General features: G+C 36.3%; 1 protein-coding gene across 4 annotated transcripts in view; it reads right to left on the reverse strand.

Moving 5' to 3' along the window:
• Positions 1–18,836, reverse strand: part of LOC143447415 (ral GTPase-activating protein subunit alpha-1-like) — a 30,865-nt gene that overhangs the window by 2,381 nt on the left and 9,648 nt on the right. For 2 of the 4 annotated variants that reach the window (XM_076947503.1, XM_076947501.1), the window contains 30 exons: positions 18,708–18,830; positions 18,284–18,405; positions 17,880–18,139; positions 17,526–17,681; positions 17,325–17,447; positions 17,017–17,177; positions 16,758–16,860; positions 16,357–16,470; positions 15,366–15,755; positions 14,013–14,100; positions 13,559–13,797; positions 13,381–13,452; positions 12,904–13,094; positions 9,869–9,967; positions 8,125–8,286; positions 7,875–8,000; positions 7,430–7,555; positions 7,084–7,254; positions 6,835–6,945; positions 6,656–6,724; positions 6,418–6,534; positions 6,026–6,206; positions 5,611–5,792; positions 5,356–5,409; positions 5,037–5,184; positions 4,614–4,792; positions 3,940–4,121; positions 2,990–3,169; positions 2,591–2,714; positions 53–208 (listed from right to left, as the gene is read on the reverse strand). In XM_076947503.1, the coding sequence (XP_076803618.1) occupies positions 53–208; positions 2,591–2,714; positions 2,990–3,169; positions 3,940–4,121; positions 4,614–4,792; positions 5,037–5,184; positions 5,356–5,409; positions 5,611–5,792; positions 6,026–6,206; positions 6,418–6,534; positions 6,656–6,724; positions 6,835–6,945; positions 7,084–7,254; positions 7,430–7,555; positions 7,875–8,000; positions 8,125–8,286; positions 9,869–9,967; positions 12,904–13,094; positions 13,381–13,452; positions 13,559–13,797; positions 14,013–14,100; positions 15,366–15,755; positions 16,357–16,470; positions 16,758–16,860; positions 17,017–17,177; positions 17,325–17,447; positions 17,526–17,681; positions 17,880–18,139; positions 18,284–18,405; positions 18,708–18,830 (4,509 nt within the window). The remainder of the gene's footprint in view (positions 1–52; positions 209–2,590; positions 2,715–2,989; positions 3,170–3,939; positions 4,122–4,613; positions 4,793–5,036; positions 5,185–5,355; positions 5,410–5,610; positions 5,793–6,025; positions 6,207–6,417; positions 6,535–6,655; positions 6,725–6,834; positions 6,946–7,083; positions 7,255–7,429; positions 7,556–7,874; positions 8,001–8,124; positions 8,287–9,868; positions 9,968–12,903; positions 13,095–13,380; positions 13,453–13,558; positions 13,798–14,012; positions 14,101–15,365; positions 15,756–16,356; positions 16,471–16,757; positions 16,861–17,016; positions 17,178–17,324; positions 17,448–17,525; positions 17,682–17,879; positions 18,140–18,283; positions 18,406–18,707; positions 18,831–18,836) is intronic. The other 2 variants (XM_076947502.1, XM_076947504.1) reach the window with 2 other exon arrangements.

The raw sequence follows: 18,836 nt of genomic DNA on the forward strand, positions 1-18,836 counted from the left end.
AGCGGCCTTAAAAAGACAAAGGTTAGAAATGTATGATTTGATCTTTGCATGCCTTTACGTTCCGAGCATCATCATCGGTAGACGGGAATCTGGTAGCGACGTGAAAGACAACCTCCAGGGTAGACGTGGCGTAGTAGGGCGCCGTTCTACCAGTGCTGCCATCACTCTGCAATTTCCCCCGGAAACCAGAATGCGTGCTCAGGTCAACCTAGAGCAATGGTTTACTTAAAATACAGCTCTGTTTGTTTAGTTACAAGTAACGGCTTGAAAGATACAAATTTGCATTGTGACCTATCGCAATTTACTTGCAATTGCTCATTAAGTCATTAGTGGTGAGTAATCTTATACGAACTAAGTATAGAGCAGGTGTGACAACACACTTAATTTCGAGCAACTTAGAGTAGGTATAATACGAGATTTAATTTGAATTGAAGTACTTTGAAAAAACAGCCAGTTTAAGTAACAGACAGGGTAATTGCTTCTGAGAAACACGTTTGATTAATTTAGTGCTTGGGAGAAACTGCTATACTAAAATTATCAATTTTACTGAGCACGCAAAAACACGCATACTCCAGCTCTAAACAAAAAACGGACGTCAAAACGATTGTACCCCGGATGGGACTCGAACCAACAATCCCTGGCTTAGGAGGCCAATGCCTTATCCATTAGGCCACCGAGACGGACATGCACGAAGATATGCAATGATAAACACAACAGCATTCGTCGTGATTACAGTACAATAGAATAACAAAACTTTTGTGGAGATAGGTTTACTATTATCAGGTGAAGCACTTCTCGAATTCAATTTCCATTGTACAGTTAGGTCTACTTTAAACGTCTAGTGCCGCCAATGTGCAGTACTCTACAGTATACACAATACGTTTAGATACCCTTGACAATTGCAAGTGTGCTGTATATGATGGGCTTTTTGTTGAACAAAAATTTGTGGAAAAATCAGAATTATCTGCATTAGCTACAGTTTATATCGTTGTATTACAGACAAGAAAAGATACAAGATATCACATTTTACACTGAGTGCACCGCGACTTTGGTAAATGCCAAGTATGTAGGAGATTATTTCTACTTTTAAAGACAAGAAAATTGTGTACGTGCAGTTTATTGCGTACATAACGACTGTTATATCCACTTCGAAATGCTCCATAATGAATGATTTATTTCGTTAATGTATTGTTTACGACGTTGGGTGGACTTAATTAACACTAGATGTCCAGTGAAAACGGCGTGTTATGGTGACAAATAGGACGACAGAAGAAATGCATCTGATGGTCAGTCAGTATTTACAGTGGCAGCTAAGTCCAGTGTGACGAGCGACGTTTACTGAACCTTGAAAAGCAGTTTACGCCACAACCGTTAGTGACAAGGATGGTACAAAAGATGTAAATAAAACATGATTCTAACTCAGATAAATACACTAGATATATCATACATCAGCATTAGTATTGCAAACACAGTTTGTGCCCACACAACTGCGTGACGCAACCGCTAATTTGTATAGGAAATTCCAAAAATATACTGAAGATTTAGACAAGTTATACAAAGTACCTTGAATAGATATTACGTCAATTTCTGTGTAAATCGTGGGCGAAAACTTTACGTTTTTATAAATACTACATTACGATAAATAAGGAAAAACAACAAAATCTTCGTTATCATCTAAACCGCGCTATAACATAATATTAGAAAACAATTTTATCGACAGTGGATAACAAAATTCCACGGTGAACATGTAACACTTACGTTAAATAACTATCACAGACTGTAAAAACTGCGAAAAATAGGATTCTGGGAAGAATTGTTCAAGGTGTAAAGATAAAATTGTATAAAGTAAAAAAAACAAAGCAAATTGCGCATTAATAATTCACTCGTTACTTGCTCATCAATCTTCACAAACCACCAAATTATTCACTTAGCAGCGTGTCATTTGTCATATAAACAAGGTCAAGACGCGTGGAACACACAAGTAGTTATAGATCAATCTTGCATTTTGCATGTGCTGTTGCCCGGTAAATTGTTCGTTGGCGAGTAAATAAATTCTCGTTTAATCGCATTTCCTTAAGTATCTGACCGCACTAATAAAATTTTACCAAGGTAAGCACGCTCCGATATTTTTCGTGTGTGAAAGAATGGAAAAAGTTAATACAAGAGCCAAGAAACTGGCAATCCTTCTTGGTTTTGATATTTATTCTTCGAATAATAATCTGCGGAGCCCAACACTTCGCTCTTTTTCGTGTACAACTTCTTAAAATACAATACGGCATGTTTCCTTAATTTTTACTCCACTTTTGGCAAATATTTACAAGATTTTGAATAATTGTATCAAAAGGTTGTACTTGTAAGGAGGCTGTTCTCATGCTAATTATACAAGCCCAAAATCAAAAGCTGCCCGAACAACATTTCCAACCTTGTTGTGTAGTTTTTATATTGGCCAACATCAAACATGAAAGTGCCATTAGGCACCAAAAATAATGTGTTAAAAATAAAACAGTAAAACTTCGCGTTACATAAGGTGACGTAATGGCAAGAAAGTAAGTAATTTCTTGGATAACAAAGTTCAAACGATGACACTGACCTCCCATCCAAGACCAGCGACGAAGTCCTCGTACTCTTTGCTGCCACCAGTGTTGGAAAGTACAGGAAGTTTTTCTTCCTGTCCTTCAGCGATGTAAAGCACAGCCACCTTGTGGGTTTCGCGGCTGCATCGCGCACATAAAAACAACGGCAAAGATTTTAACGTATCACCGATTGGTTTTGGTAATAGAATGGAAATGCAAGTAATGTGCAATGCACTTCATTCGCTCGTTAGACGTCGAAAATGCGGGACTTAAATTTCTACAAGGTACAACGCAGAACCAACTACACATAACGGCAACGAAGGTTTAAAAAAAAACTACTTGAAATCAACCAGCTTGCAATATCAGCGGAAGTCTGAAGCACTTAAGTTTGTGGAAATGTCTAGCAAATAACTCACCAGCGCCGGGCATCAAGATTCTTAAGTTCACGCAGAAGTCGTTCGTCCTTGGTGAGAAGATTGACCCGGTGACGGTTTTCACGTGATAGAAAGCCCATCTCTGCGCAAAGCAACCGGGCATGGTAGAAGGAACTGTGGGAATCAACCGTCTGACGTGGTCTCATCGCATTACACTGCCAGCTTCATGAACACAACAATAATATTTATTATGTTTGTGGCCTAATTTCTCAATTTAAAAAAAAAATCTTTACACCTTGAAGTCCATTATATGATTGTATGCGGTATTCTAACTACAGTTCAACTGTGACAAAAGTTTAATATGTACAATAAAATGCATATTGGAAAGGAAGGACACAAAAAGCATTGTAGTGACTGCCTCAAATTAGTTTGCTTCACTAAGAAATATATTTTTAAAAACGTCTGTAAAGTTACAAACCGCATGCTCTTATTTGTGATTCCGCAACAACGTGAAAAAACAGTCAACGATGTGACATGTACAAGCACGACCTGCAGTGACGTGAAGTCGATGTGCGGGGTAACATACTCATAACTTGAAGTCAAAAAAATGCTAAGTTGAAGTTCTGGTATGGATGCTAAAAGCCTCTCCGTTAAGCATTTGCACAATTCAAACACACATCAGTTGCATACCCGCATACTGTAGCTAAACTGCTACAGGTTACTTTAGGACTAGGTCAAAATGAGTTCGCACGTGACGTTACTCTCTGACAAAATCAGCGAAATACTACAGCTGAACAAAAAAAACTGCGAGTGCTGAAAGTAGGCAGTTAAGTTTACTCTTGAACCTTAAATTTGCTTACAAAACATTTTTCACAACCATGAGTTAGTTACTTTAAAGAAAGCACAAAACACTTCCGACAAAGAAACTAAAGTATGAACAAAATACCACATTTTAACAACCATAATCAAAACAAAACAATATGACACCTCACCTAGACACACGAGCATTTGCTTCGTAACTGGCACCGAGATTCGAATGATGACGTAACATACATGAAATCACTTCCAACTGTAAGTCGTCGCCAATGGCAACCGGCACAAGAGCAGGGGCGTTGAGGGGATGACCGATTCTGGTCTGACATTCCGGACTTGAAAATGCCATGTATTGTAGCAACTGTGTTACAGACGTAGGATTAACTTGACGGCAGCCTCTAACTTTATAGCAATTATTTTTGTGCAAATAAATTTATTCTGGAAATTCCTCATAAACAGCGCTTGTCGACTGAAACATAGTTGCAATGGCAAGCAAAGGTTTAGTTGAATCAAGTACACGGTTAAAAAGTTGACATGCATAACTACTAACACTAAAGCATAATAATTCGAGTTAACCACAAAGTTAACTTAATACTTAATTTATGGCTGCCAATATTTCAGCCGAAAATAATTACACGTTTCACGATTTCTTGATAACCTAACTCACATGTTATAACATCGTAACCTAAACCTAAGGTGAATCTTCCTTCTAAATCTAATCCTTCAATTAAACCTTATTTAGCTTAGAATAATTTTTGCATAGCCTTTCTACTAACCAAACGACTAATTTTTAACAACGGGTTGCATGACTTACACACTGGGAAATAGTCACTTAATCGATTGATAAACTTACCTGATCAAGTTTGTCAGGAGAGTCATCAAGCGGTGGATGCTCGTGATGAGGAAGTGGAGCGGATGCCACCTTCCGCTTCCTGCCTTTCTCCTCATCAGCATAAGCGATGTAAGATTGACAACTTTCTTTGGCGGCTCTGCTGATCTCAGCGTCCAAGGTTGACAATGGCTGGCATTGCACTAGGAGTACGAAAGTAAAATAAAATCAGTTGTGTAAGATAAATAAATCACTTGCATCATAAAGTAGTGCTCAACTCGTTAGACGTAATTGGTATTCATTTACAAAAATACATGCAAAATAACACTGCAAACGATCCTATGAAGTAATGTAGAGGAAAATCCGCTAAACAGTTTCTAACGCTGTATAATCTTTGAACCGTAACAATTCTTAACCGACGGCTAAAAAGAAGATGGCAGCGCTCACCAGGCAAAGTAGCATCCTTTATATCAGGTGGTCCGTAAAGCACGGAAGAATCCCAACAGTATTTGCCACCAGCATCTCTAACTATAAAGCGCACACAGCGGTTTGAAGTGCTCATGCCAGCCGTGGGTCCGCCACCGGGTTTGTCATCCTAGAAAGCATGAATTTATCATCATTGTCCGTAACAGGACTAGGAAAAACTGTATCTTTGCCCTTTGTCCCGTATTATAAATGGGCGATCTGCAGACCTGTAACAACTTTTACTGACAAAAATGTGCATTATTACACACGTTTTGACGACCATAATAGCAATGTTATATACCTCGGCTGGTATCTCAACTACAGAAAGTAAACACGTATCATTGTAGATGAGAAACTGCAATACAAAAACAAAAGGCTAATTAAATGCATGAGGTATTTGTAGCTGTTTGTTACAGAATATTAACATGAATTCAAGCAGTAGCCGAACAAATTATGTCATATAAGGTTGTAATTGAACGAAGCAACATTTTCAATATACGACATTGGCTGTGGTAATATTAGAAAAGTATGTTTTGTTACGTCATAAAGTACCAACCTGTACGTCAGGAGAATGAAATAAACTTGCTGAGAGTTCATCCGGGGCATCGATAACGTCATGATGTTCACTGACCCGACATGTGAGGACCGAAGTGCCACGAGCGAGAGGGAAATGTCCCAGGTGATTGGTCAAATGGTTTAACACCGTGTGGGCCGCCAGACTTACAGCACCGTCTTTACCTTAAAACGTTCGACAAAAATATAGTCATTCTAAGGACCCAACATTTACGTTTTTATCTAATTGTTACACTTAATTAGCTTTAAAATATTGCCAAATTCACTAATTTACTTCTTATAATTAGTGAACATTCAGTTAACCAACGCATATTACCAGTACAAATAGGTAAAATAGAGGAGCGAAGTTAATAGTTATATGGCAGGTAGGCCTGTGGGCTGGGACCCACAAAACTCACCTAGTTTAACAGTAGTTCGACTTAAACTGGGTTTGGTTAGACTGGTTATAACGTTGTTCGACGTTTCTTGAACTTTGTCGAGAGGTAGATTAGGGTCGAAGTCCTGGGAAGCGAGGTCCGATAAACTATAACTGTGCTTTGCGCTGTGGCCTGGCTTGCCCAAAGCAGCCGTTTGGAGCGCCTAAAAATATCACCGTCACTTGTCACAGATCCACGCAACGAACCTCATAGATTCAGCATCCATAAAAAGTTTGTGGATGTGTTGATAGAAAATGTGCATTAACTTAAACACAGAACCCGATAGAATAACGAAAAACACAACCACACAATTACGAAGTCTGCTTGATAATAAAAGTTACATAAAAATCATCTCAACGTTGTTCAAACCTTACTTTAAAAACCGTTCTTATGAGGCGTTTGTCACTTTGTGGTCCGGTTGTTTCAACCAGTAAATCAAGCGGTAGAGCCATGCACCAGTCCATAATACAGAGTAGCAGCGCAACAATAAGCTGAAACAAGAACGTTGGTGTGTTAGAATATGTGTAAAATCGCTTGACGAAAAATAGAGGTAAAAAAAGATAAAAGATCTTGCTTGCTCTTGCAGCTGTGACATAAAGTCTTAATTCCCACCTGGCGACCAGATTCGGTGTTTTTTGCTTCAGTAGAGTTGAGAAGTGCTGATACTGTCAAGGACATGACCTGAAGACAGAAGAGGACTTCGGTTCGTTAAGTCAAAAACTGTTGGTTAAATAAGCAGCGACTTCATAGGAATTTTATATTAAGAAACAGTCTGCGCTAAACTATCGAACCTCTATAATCCTGGACGGCATATCTGGCATCGTGCTCATGATTTCAGAGCTACAGTATGTTAACAGATGAAGCTGTGTGCAGGCGACACTTGCGACCGTTCGGTTACTGAACTGTAGTTTAATGAGAAATCGCAAATTGCAGAAAACTAAATTTACCAACTCATGCTTTACACTTTTACAGGTAAATATTTAAAACGTTATCAAGACAAACAAGCTACTATCAGTTCGTAGATCAAAATAGTAAATCACCTTTAAAGAGACTAACAATACGTTGATCGCCTCCTTAACCCTTGAATGCCGTTGGTGTCTGCACGTCAGCTCTTCGTAAAGCCACAAACCAGTGCTAGAGAGCGCAATACAACGAGCGGCAGCGGATGGCTCTTTTTTGCCAGATGTCAGTAACGCCTCAACAACGTAATCCTGTTGGAATAGATTGTGCTGGTTTAACTCGAACGCACGCCATAAAATAGTTTCAAACGAAACAGACAATAAAAGTATTGTCCTATTGTAATCTATTGTAATCCATCCTATTGTAAATAAACACTTGAATACTTGAACGTGTAAGTGTTAAACACGGAGACTTAAACAGGCTTACTTTAACGTTATTGCATATGGTGGCCGTTGGTTCGACTGAGTCTGGTTTTAAAACAGGTATGTCGTTATAGAGATTTGGAAAGCACAATGTTGATCCCAATATCGTTTGTGCCTCTACACGTGGAGCCTGCAATGGTTTACAGAACAATAAATAAATTGCAGAAAACTGAAGCTTTGAAAAAAAAAAAAATTAGATTTCAATATAAACCCAGGGGCCAGGGTGGTTGCTGTGGTGAATATTGCCAGATCCTTATCCCAACCCATTTTTAAATCGACGACAAGGATAAAAAATTAACAGAGAAATCAGAAAGTTGCGATATACTAGTTTCACTCAACACACAAGTCTAGCACACACATCACTTCTTCAAATACCATCATTACTACCATCATTACTACCATCAATTCAATTTCACTATATATTACAATCAAAGATACAAGAAGCTTACCTTAAGGTCGGGTGAAGCAGCGACAGTGTGGCATGCATATAAGAAATCAAGAAGGAGTATCGTGGATGCAGGAAGACAATAAGCGAAATACTGACTGCAGCTTCCAATAATCTCATTCACAATGTCCTGTTCATGAAAGTTTTCAGATGTAAATACTTTCCAGAACATACAAATTTTAGAAAATGTTTATCGATAAATAATAATAAATACAATACTAGCATGTAGTCTACACATAGTATGATAGTAGCACCTGATCAGCACAATGTAAACTATCATGTAACACAGCATAGAACTGAGCAAGATGCTCTGGTTCCAACGGAATGTCATGTTCTCGTTGTACCGTCATTTTGCATAGCAGTTGATAGGCGCACAGTTTACCTCCTTTGTGGCTTTCAGGTAGGGACATGGCTGCCTAAAATTGAGAATCTTATGAGAGAATGGAATAGAAACAAATCAATTTTTCGGGTTTGTTTGTCATTGCATGAAGGATTGAACACAGTAAAGTGAACAAGACTAGGCTGACTGCTAAACATGACTGGTAGGCAGATAGAAATTTGAATATTTACATATACGCACTTATTCAATTTCAAACATTTTTATTGAACTACCGAAAAACGGGGGCATGTATGCCTTGTATGTTACTGCTAAGCGTAAAAAGAAACTGGAGCAAAAACAGTTGCTGTAACACAATTTATGTGTGGGCGTGCAACAGTGTATACTTTGAAAAGCAATTTTAGTGTGGGCAGTAATTCCATCAAAAACTTTAAAAAAGTTGGTAACATAACTGTCATAATGAAAACAACATAATAAGAAACATATTACAAGTATGAAGCTAAAAGAGTTTACAGGTAACAGCTAAAAAAGTTAACAATTAAGAAAACGAAAAAATAACCAATAGGAATATCGAAAACATGCTGCCATCAATTGCATACTTGAAAAAAGGCCAGTTAGTGAATAGTGAATACTAGTATGACAGGGGTCAATGACCATCTGCAAACTGGAAAACATTTCAAAACTAATGGACAAATTTTGTAAAACAGTAAACCTGTTTGCAATGGCATATAATCAACTATTAAATTGTATTAAAATGATATGTTGAAAAATGTTGATGAATTTGCCACAAGTATCATCACTGTCCTCTGATATTTCTCATAACTCAAAATTTCAAAAACAAAATGCAAATAATATATATATACACATTACATGCTCTATAAAATCTTAAAGGCAATGAATTATTTAAAAAGAAAGTTTAACCAGCAAAAACTGAGCCAAAAAATTAATTTATTACTTGCAACAAATTAAACTGTATATACTTGATATAATAGTTAACATCCACTTTTCTGTACATTTCGTATAATATATTAAGCTACTATTCAAAACAAGCAATTCTAAATGCATTGAAAGCAACTGCAGCTATACATACAAATGCTATTATCCTGCCCTCCAACTCAGTTTACAACCAAAGAAAAAATGACAATAAATAAGGCAACCTTTGGTATTAAATTACCTTTGGTATTAAACTTTTCACAAAATGAGCTAGTTCCATCATTTTGGGTTTACACAAGTTCAGAACAAGCCTTAGAATAATAAATTCCCTTACGCTTTCTCAATCTTGGTTTCAAAAACATACATCAACACATTAAGTAAATCAACTGTGATTACAAGCTATAAAATAACTGCACAGCTGAACTCATAAACCAATCTGGCAATGAAAATCAATACGAGACATTATGTGCAGCTCCAATGCTTGACAAAGCAATTTAACAGCAATATTTTTAGCTATAAGTAGGTATCGTTTCCTGCAGGTTCCACACTGAGGTGCTGTGCGTTGTAATTCACAATCGGTTACTGTGAGAATTGACAAGCCTACTGCTATGTCCATCATAGATTATTCAAATGACATTTAATAAAAATGACATCCCTTACCTTTACACTACTAAAGTAGAATTCTAGGTAAAATAAAAATTCAACACAAAGCAGCGTAACAAACCTACTTTGAAACCCCAAGGAGCAAGCATTCGAAGAGGAGACACTAACACTTCATTATCTTGTGCTGGCTGGCTATCATTTGCCACACCAATATTTTGGCGCATCTAGAAAGAAACATACCTAGTTAAAGTTAATGTATGACATGCAATTACACTGAAGAAAAAGGACTTCCTTTGGCGTGCTAGTTGAGCATGATAAACGTGCAGTTTATACACAAATTAAAGAAGTCTATGATGCCTTAAAAAATTTTCGGTGTTGTAAAAACTAGGGAATTAGGAAAACACTCTCAGATAATAATAGGGTCCTTTGTTTGTTACAAACGAAATAATAATAAAAATATAAAAACTTAATCACTGCGTCAATGTAACTGTTAGCTTCTCTTCGAGCTACAGATGTTCTGTTAGCTCTTGAAAGCCGAGGAAAGGCAGGAATTGATGGCATGGAGACAGAAATAGGAGAACGAGGTTCACTGGCAGGTGGTACATTGTGGTCAAGTATGCTGGCAGGGGTGTTGGGGGCAGTTGTTTCTTCGTCAAAAACAGCATCACTGAACTCTGTGTCAACATCCTGATCTAACTCGGTGATAGTTATGCTTTCGGAAGCATGTTTTCTTCTAATATCACCATGCCGACTTAGGGGTGAAAGTGTGGTGTTAAATTCTTTGCAAGATTGAACTTGCTTCAACCTGGTATTTATGTTTATATCAATGTCAGCTGGTGAGCTACTGGCACGAGTTTGTTGAACTTCGGTGGCAAAACCAAAGTCAAGTGTGGTTTGTGAGCCACCAAAAAGAGACTTCAGCCGACGTTTCATACTTTAAAGAGACGTATTAATCTCAATCAATGTCTTAAGTCTTTACCCAGATCTTTTTGCAATAAGAATTTACGTTAAAATAATAATAATAGCCAACATATAAAAAACAAAAATAATATGCAGCTGAGTTTCTTAAGTACTTTTATAACCTGGAAATGCTTTTATACTGATCATGTTTTTTCTTTTTATATATTATGAGCATCTGATTAATTCTGCTTCATTACAAACCTTACTAACATAAACCACCAAGTATATATTATGATCGATATTATTATCGATATGTTATCCATTTACTACTTCACACAAAACATATCATGGATCATTATAGTAGATGAATAGCCAGTTACAATAGTTTTCTAGCAAACTGATGAGAAACAGTTTTTCGGAATCACAAAGCTACTATACAACAAACTATTCTGCAGTGGATGACTGAGCCTACGTATACACCACTTTAATTAGTACCATGCTCAAGATAAATAGAATGCCTGTCAGTAACGGTAAATTCAACTTTGCGTCACGAACAGCTTAAACAATGGCCTACGTTGAATGACTGTAGATATGATTGAATCCACTACGCTAACTGCTTACTTCTATGCACCGAGGGAAGTAAATATATAACTTACTAATTTAAATTTTCAGTAACAAAGAAGTAAGGTTTCTACTACAATTGCTAACGCAAAATAATTGCGAATAAAGCAGCATGACTAATTACAAGCCGTAAAGAATTCTATTTTCGCACAGTCGGTGGTGAATGAAAAAATGAAATCCTTTCTCAATTATTACCTCTGTAGCACATTGATTACTATTTTACCAACATTGCTTTGCATGGCACAAGTAAAATAAAATTGCTACGGAACCACAAGTTTACAGAAGAATTTCTATCGACGTAGCAAATGGCAATTTTACCCTTTACTCAATAATTGCCGGGTTAAACCCAACTAAAACATAACAAGAACTCAATCATTAGCACGATAACCAAAAAATAAACACAAGGTGCTAAGCACTAGTTAATGATTAGCAAAATATACACGTGATGCCTCTTCACATCAAACGCATTGTAGACTGTAAATCCATTAACGTGCAGTATAAAATAAGCTAAATATAAAATACTTCCTTTGAAAACTAGATTTATTGTTGTATAAAATCAGCAAATAAACAATAAATCCTGCAATGGGAACTAACAAAAAGAAATATTAGGAATGCTGTACTGGTACAGGATGCTACTACTACCTTAGTGCTGTATATTTTACAATAAACGTTTTGAGATTATCCAGTTCCATTATTGGCATGCAAATGAGATTTGTAAGGCTATTCACGAGACAATTAACAGCCTTACAAAAATTCCCCCAAAACTTCCCATACTTTTTTCGTTTCTTCTGTAATCATTGCAGCAATTAGTCAGTGAACAAAAATAAATATTTCCCCATGCCAAGACAACACGCTATACTATTGTCACATGTAATCCAATGCATATCTTACTTTGTTAATTCTTCTCAACCTGTGCATTTAACTCAAAGAACGGGACGGGCACTTTTTATTGCAAGAACATATTAATATTATATCCAGATTAAGTTTAATATGATCTAAATAATTCCATAGAAACAAAAAGCTGCTAAAAGTTATTCATACTTTACGAAACATTGTTTTGGTTTTATTCCATTTGCTGATGGCCTTAATTTCAATATTTACACAGCGTTAGTGCTGCTGTTCAAATACAACAAACCAGTTAAAAACTATCTCATAAAACAATTTGGTATTATCAACCACAGCTATTATCAAATTAGGGTTACAAGTTGCAAGATTATCAGCCAATACATAGTATATCGGTAGATTCTCATAAATTGTTAAGTTTTATTAGTTTCATTAACAACTTAATAATCTAATAATATTAAACAGTTTGTTTAATAACTTAGTAATACAGTATGTATAAGGATCGTTTAGCATTATAACATCACAACTATAAAGGTAAAATTTATGTTTACAAATTTTGCATATATTATAGAAGACCTGGACAAAGATTGCTGCTTACCAACACATCGTTGAGGGAAAGTAAAGAATTATTATATATGGTACAAAAATTTGAATGGGACGAATAATAACCAGATGAAGTTAAATTGTTAGTGCTTGTTTATTATCATCACATTCCCAACTTCAATCTTTATGCAGTCATTCACCAACAAAATACATTAGTTTTAAAAATCCAATTTATAGAACCATGAAGTTTCACCTTAAACAAAATATCCCACAGCTGATTCAAATGGTAGAAGACCCGCTGATGAATCTCTCCATCACTTATCTCATTAACGTCACCAAGAATTCCAAGTAGACGTCGCCATAAAGCCACTGCTACATCCGGGTACCATCCAGTGAGTTTTCCACCAGCCATTATGCTTTGAGCATTCAAGTCAGTCTTGATACCTTCAGGAAAGTTAGTCATGTGCTTTGCATTAGCAAGTTTTGCGTGATAGGTATCTTGCACATATATGGTAGGTACTGTATATAATAATGTCTTATTTGATTAAAGATAAAAAATTGAGTTGCAATATGCAATGTCATGATCAATCTACCAAGGGTTTCATGTTGAAAAAACAGTAGGTTTTGATAAAAGAAGTCAAAAAATAAACAACTATCACAGGATTTTTTTTACCTTGTCGCGAGGACAAAACCATAAATTAACAAATTTCAGAACATCTTACAAAAATACCTTTTCTCAATTCAACAGTTGTAAAGCTATCATTTAATTTTTCTTCATCTTCTTGTTCGGTGGGAGGTTTCGCTGCATAGCAATATATGAATTTCGAAGTCATTTTAAAAATATTAAATAGCATTACCAGGCCTAATACATACGACAACTAATTTACAATGCTGCAATCAATTTATACCTATGTGTGGTGTACTGCAGGCTTGAAGCAGGATATCCTCGGTGGATGCCGAGAGCATGTCTTCTTCCTGTTTCTCTTGCTCTTGGGTGTTTGGATCATTAATATCTGCATCACAAACATTTAAAGAAATGACATCATCAGCTTTTATTGCTTTGGAAAATTCACTGGAGCTGGCACTCTCAAGGAAAGAGCTCTCTGCGGGCTGGTCTTCATGAAGAAGAAGTGTGGACGAGTCGTCTCTGTAGGGACAAGGAAGAAATTTAATGATCGACAGCAATGGTTAATGTTTACAACATGATCCACAATCTCAAAACCTTTCTCATTTGCATGAATACTTTGGAGTTTGTGTTGAAAAAGTATCTTTGTACATATTAATCCTACAACCAAAAAACTATTATACAACAACAACAACGTAAAACTATTATACAACAACCATTAGTAAGTGATCAATTACTTTTCATTCGAGACATTTTGATGAAGCTGATATGGAGGACTTTTAAGAAGGCTTCCCATGCTATCTGACAGCAAGTCTTCATCTTTATCTATTGAATAAAAACAATCTAAAAATTAGACTCCACCAATCCATAAATTTGAAAAAAAATGTATTTAAAGGACGGCCATTGCTTGTAGGTTACAAATTGAGAATGTTGGATTTATTAGCTTCTTCACAATTGCCAGTGAGCATATATGCTTGTCCGCATTTTGGAAACATGCAATGTAATTATAGAGTTATTAAAGCTACAGGGCATTCATCTACACTGCCTCATCTTAGGTTATTGTAAAGACTAATCTTCTTCGATGTTTGAATGTTCAAAATAAAATTAGGATTTCACACTTTTAAACCTCACAGGTGAAAAATTTTTTTAAACCTTTCTCCAGAAATACAACTAGCCTGTCTTTTCAATGAAACCATGTTTGAATGGAATTTTGTCCTTAATGATTTCGTATATCTGTTGTTGTTGCATTACATAATGAAACATAAACTTAAGCGAAAAAATTAGTTATGTAAAAATAATAAAAATTTTATAAAAATAAATTTTATTAAAATAACATTTAACCTTGTATATACAAAATTCAAGTATATTAACCAGCATAAGCTATCGAAAAAGTACCTTTATTTGTGATGAAGCAATTTCTATTAGCACAAGCATATGCAAAAACAGCAACACAAAATGATAACTATTATATGGCATAATTTAAAAACATAAAATACTAAATGATAAGTATATAACGTATATGTTGGAAAAGCACACAATTATTAAAGCAACCTCGCTATCTTACTTGTGCAGAACCATAGATTACAAAAGTATATAAATGAAAATTTAGTTTATTACAGTCAACCATCAATGCTTCTTGCACTACAAAAATTGTTTGCCTATGTTTGTTTCCACTACGGCTAAAAACAAGGACCAATCAAAACTAATAAGAACCAATCATGGTCAGTAGCACAACAAATAGCGAAAGCTTGATCTATGCAATTACCAAATTATACCATTCTTTTGACAGTAAATTTTGCAAGCCAATTGCTTTACTAGTTTAATACAAAGCAGATTCAACTACAGCACCACCATTAGTTATCCATGCAAGCACTTGTTGTGCTTGTGCCTAGAACATGCATCTGAACAAGAACACCATAAGCAAGACCATAGAAAAAGCCGACATACTGCCTCATCATTGCATGTATCAGAAGAAGCAACATTAGATGGATTAAGCAGCGCAGTTACTGGAAGAGCTACAGCCATGCATTAATTAAACAGCAATCCTAACCGTGCATTAACCTAACTCACCCAAGTGTAACGAAACTCACCACGTGAATCGGAGTTATTCTGAGCATGATTAGTTACGTAAGTGAATGAAGGTGCCTGTGTTGGTGTGACAGGCTGAGGTGTCGATGATATTACATTAACAGCAATGGGGGACTGTGTCTGTGGGGGGTCAGGAGAAGGGGTGGCGGCATCGCTATTATTATATGATGGGATGGCAAAATCCATCACCACATCCGGTGTGGGTGTGAGAAAATCTAAACCACTTAAACTCGAGGGCGGGGGCAATGCCCTTCTGGCAGGGATAGCAGGCGGGGTTTGTGATAGTGGGGGAAGAATGGGAAAATTTGGGGGTGAAACCTCAGCAGTATCACTGTAGTCAACTGTAGCATCTTCTGCAGCTGAGTTTGCTGAGGGCACCGGAATTCCGACGCCTAGCAAGAGAATATGTTATTTCTACTCTGCTGTCATCTCATTATGTCCAGGTCTAATGAAATACTGCATATTAGTAAGCATCATATCAGTTCATTTTTGAGAATGTAAAATAAAATTTATTTTAAAACTTATTTGGACATTCTCAATGATATAAACAGCCATTTGTGATGCTTTGCTACTCGCTTTTCAGTTGGAATGAAGCAACTGTTTACAGAAAGGACAAACTGACTTTAAAGGTTTTAAGCTTCAGTGTAACGGTACCAGCCGTTAGCCAACCATTACACTACAGGCTACAACTACATTTTCTAATTTTTTATCAAATAAAATTCCTTATGTGTTAATATCAATGCAGTTCCACATTTAAGTTAAGATGAAATGATCAATCGCATGTATATACAATTATACATGTAGCATTGTAGCTGCTATATGTTGAGCTTTTACATAAAGCATTGGTATTAGAAATGGTAAAGCTGGAAATGAAAATAAACAAAAAGTCAATCATTGTTGTGATAATGGCGTACGAAACATTTTGAAAAAAAAATTTGTGAATTTTGACTCTCCCCAACATAACATGAAAACTCTATTCCTAAAAATACCTACTCTGGCTAAAGTTAAGTGCTCCACTAGTTGATACCGTGTCATGCTTGATCACATCGAAGGCATTGTCAAAGGATGCAAATTCCGCAGAGCGACTATCTGCGCTTTGTGTATCACCTGTCATTACAAACAAGACTTAATACCTGAGAAATGAGGGACAGCTAGTTAATGGAATATGATTTGGTATTTAAACATTGAATGGAATATGAAACAAATATGGTAGCTAAACATCACTAGTTCGAAGAGAGGTTCAATCTTTATTTTATAGAAGAGTAAAGCATGTATTACAATAAGCTAGTAGTAATTTTACACAAACATGGTGATGTATTTGGACAAGTTGGTAGTAACAATAACGACCGTGTAAAATAAAGTTGGAAACCAGAACATTCAATTTAAAATTTTACCATCTGGAAGACTTTGTACCAGTGGATCGGCCCACGGATTCCAGTCTGGGTCTATAGAAGCTGAATCAGTGCTGTGAAGACTAGTGGCTTCATTTGGCCATAACTGAAAGATAAAACGTAAAACTCACATTTAACCGTTAATTCAACAAAATTACGAAAAGGTTTTTGAAATTTGCAGCAAATGTAAACATAATTGTGATTTTATCTAAAACATTCATGGTATAATCCTAAAACGATATGCTTGGGATATAAAACAAACCTCTTTCGGCTTTTGATCTTTGTAGTTGCTGTGCAGACGTTCGTGAATAAGCTGATCAAACATATCCTCTTCTGCTTCAAGACTGTTCACGCTAATACTTTCGCTTGCTCCTATACTCCCACTTTGATAGCTGAGAATTTCATGTGTGGGCTCCTGCCAGGCTAAAGTGACATGCTTAGGCATAATATGTATGATTTTGGATTAGTTGGACTGTATGTACATTTTATGAAACAGGAATGAGAAAATAAAGTTTATGAATAAAAAAAAACGTTTTCAACAAACAAGCGCTGAAAAAAATCACAACTCACCAACATGGGGACCATTGCTGTCATGGTGAGGAGGATGACAACGGTCTGTTGGTTGACCTTCAGAGTCACATCGATGACGTGTGGGGGAGGTAGAAGGAGGACATTCTTTACCTGAAGAGTCAACTTCACATTACATGACCAAAAGCTTAAATGCAATGCATGGGTCATAACTGAAGTGTGAGAAGAATACTTGACACTCACCCATAAGGTTAATGTCTGAGGCACTGCTGTGACGCTTGAGAACTGTGTTGTTTTCAGTGAAATCGTTTGGACTTGTCAGAAAATTTGACTTAGATACACCTTTACCAGATGAAAGTGCATTTCCGTATGAAGAAACTTCAGTTACACTTATAGGAACTACACATAAAAATTTGTCTGCATAAACATTTGCAACACTTGCACACAAATGTTTTTTGCTGTATGTCGTTTCCGTATACTTGTTTTAGAATATACAAGTGATGTTACAAATACAGATTGAAACAAAACTGAAAACCTTACGTCACGACTTAATACAAAACGTTGCATAAATGTGCAATTTGTGATTCAGGTTATTACTTGTGCTTGATCTGTGACGTGAAGTCTCCGCGGTAATGTTTTCTGCATAAGGTGGTTTGTCATGCACCGTATTTCCATTGATGCTTGAGAGAGGAGATTCTTCTGTTGACGTCATGCGAGGTAGATAAGCTGAATGACTCCTTCGTCTACTTTCTGCTGCTTCCAGGTTTGCAGAAGTTGATGGAATAGAATCGCGACTCCATCCACGGCTGAAAGAACGCTCAATTGATGATTGCAGGTTGGAACTGTAAGACTTTGCACTACAAACACAGATTGTACAGTGTTTTTATGTTACTTCATTGTTATTAACCTATTTTCAAAGAGTAGGAGAAACCAACAATGATTAATTTCATGGTTTAACTCAATAACGTAACAAGTAATACAATTCGCTTGAGTAAACATACCTATTATCAGACTTCTTTTGCTTTTTATGCTTTTGCTCTGTAAGTCGATCAAGAGGTAGATCTAGAAGCTCTAACTTATAGACGTGACGGGATAGCACACGTGTCATGGTCTCCATATTTTTCTGCAAAGTTATGTTAAAAATTTTTGATTCGTGGTTTGTATGGATTTCAGTCCATTTCGTAATAGTAGCTACGCACAATTTCAAGAGGAATACAAAATATGAAAACACAAATTATCAGCGGTTAGGCTACACCTCACAAAAACAGCTCAGTTATACACCAAAGGTACATAAAAAGAATGTCAGCAAATGTTTTTAAATAGTACCGTATTCTTTATTCTAGAATTTTAATAAAAATTTAACAGAAGTTTTCACAAAACTTCTTCAACAATTCTACAAAGCATAATCAAGGGACTGTTACTTACATTCCATTCGATGATAAGTTCCAGCCAATGAGTAAGAGAAGACAAGACATCTACAAGCTCATCCCACAACTCTCGGGAAACGTGGACAAACAAGTTTGCTTTTATCCAAGAAACGATTAGTGTCTGTAC

This window comes from Clavelina lepadiformis, chromosome 2 (genome assembly GCF_947623445.1).
Source record: "Clavelina lepadiformis chromosome 2, kaClaLepa1.1, whole genome shotgun sequence".
Classification (NCBI taxonomy): domain Eukaryota; kingdom Metazoa; phylum Chordata; class Ascidiacea; order Aplousobranchia; family Clavelinidae; genus Clavelina; species Clavelina lepadiformis.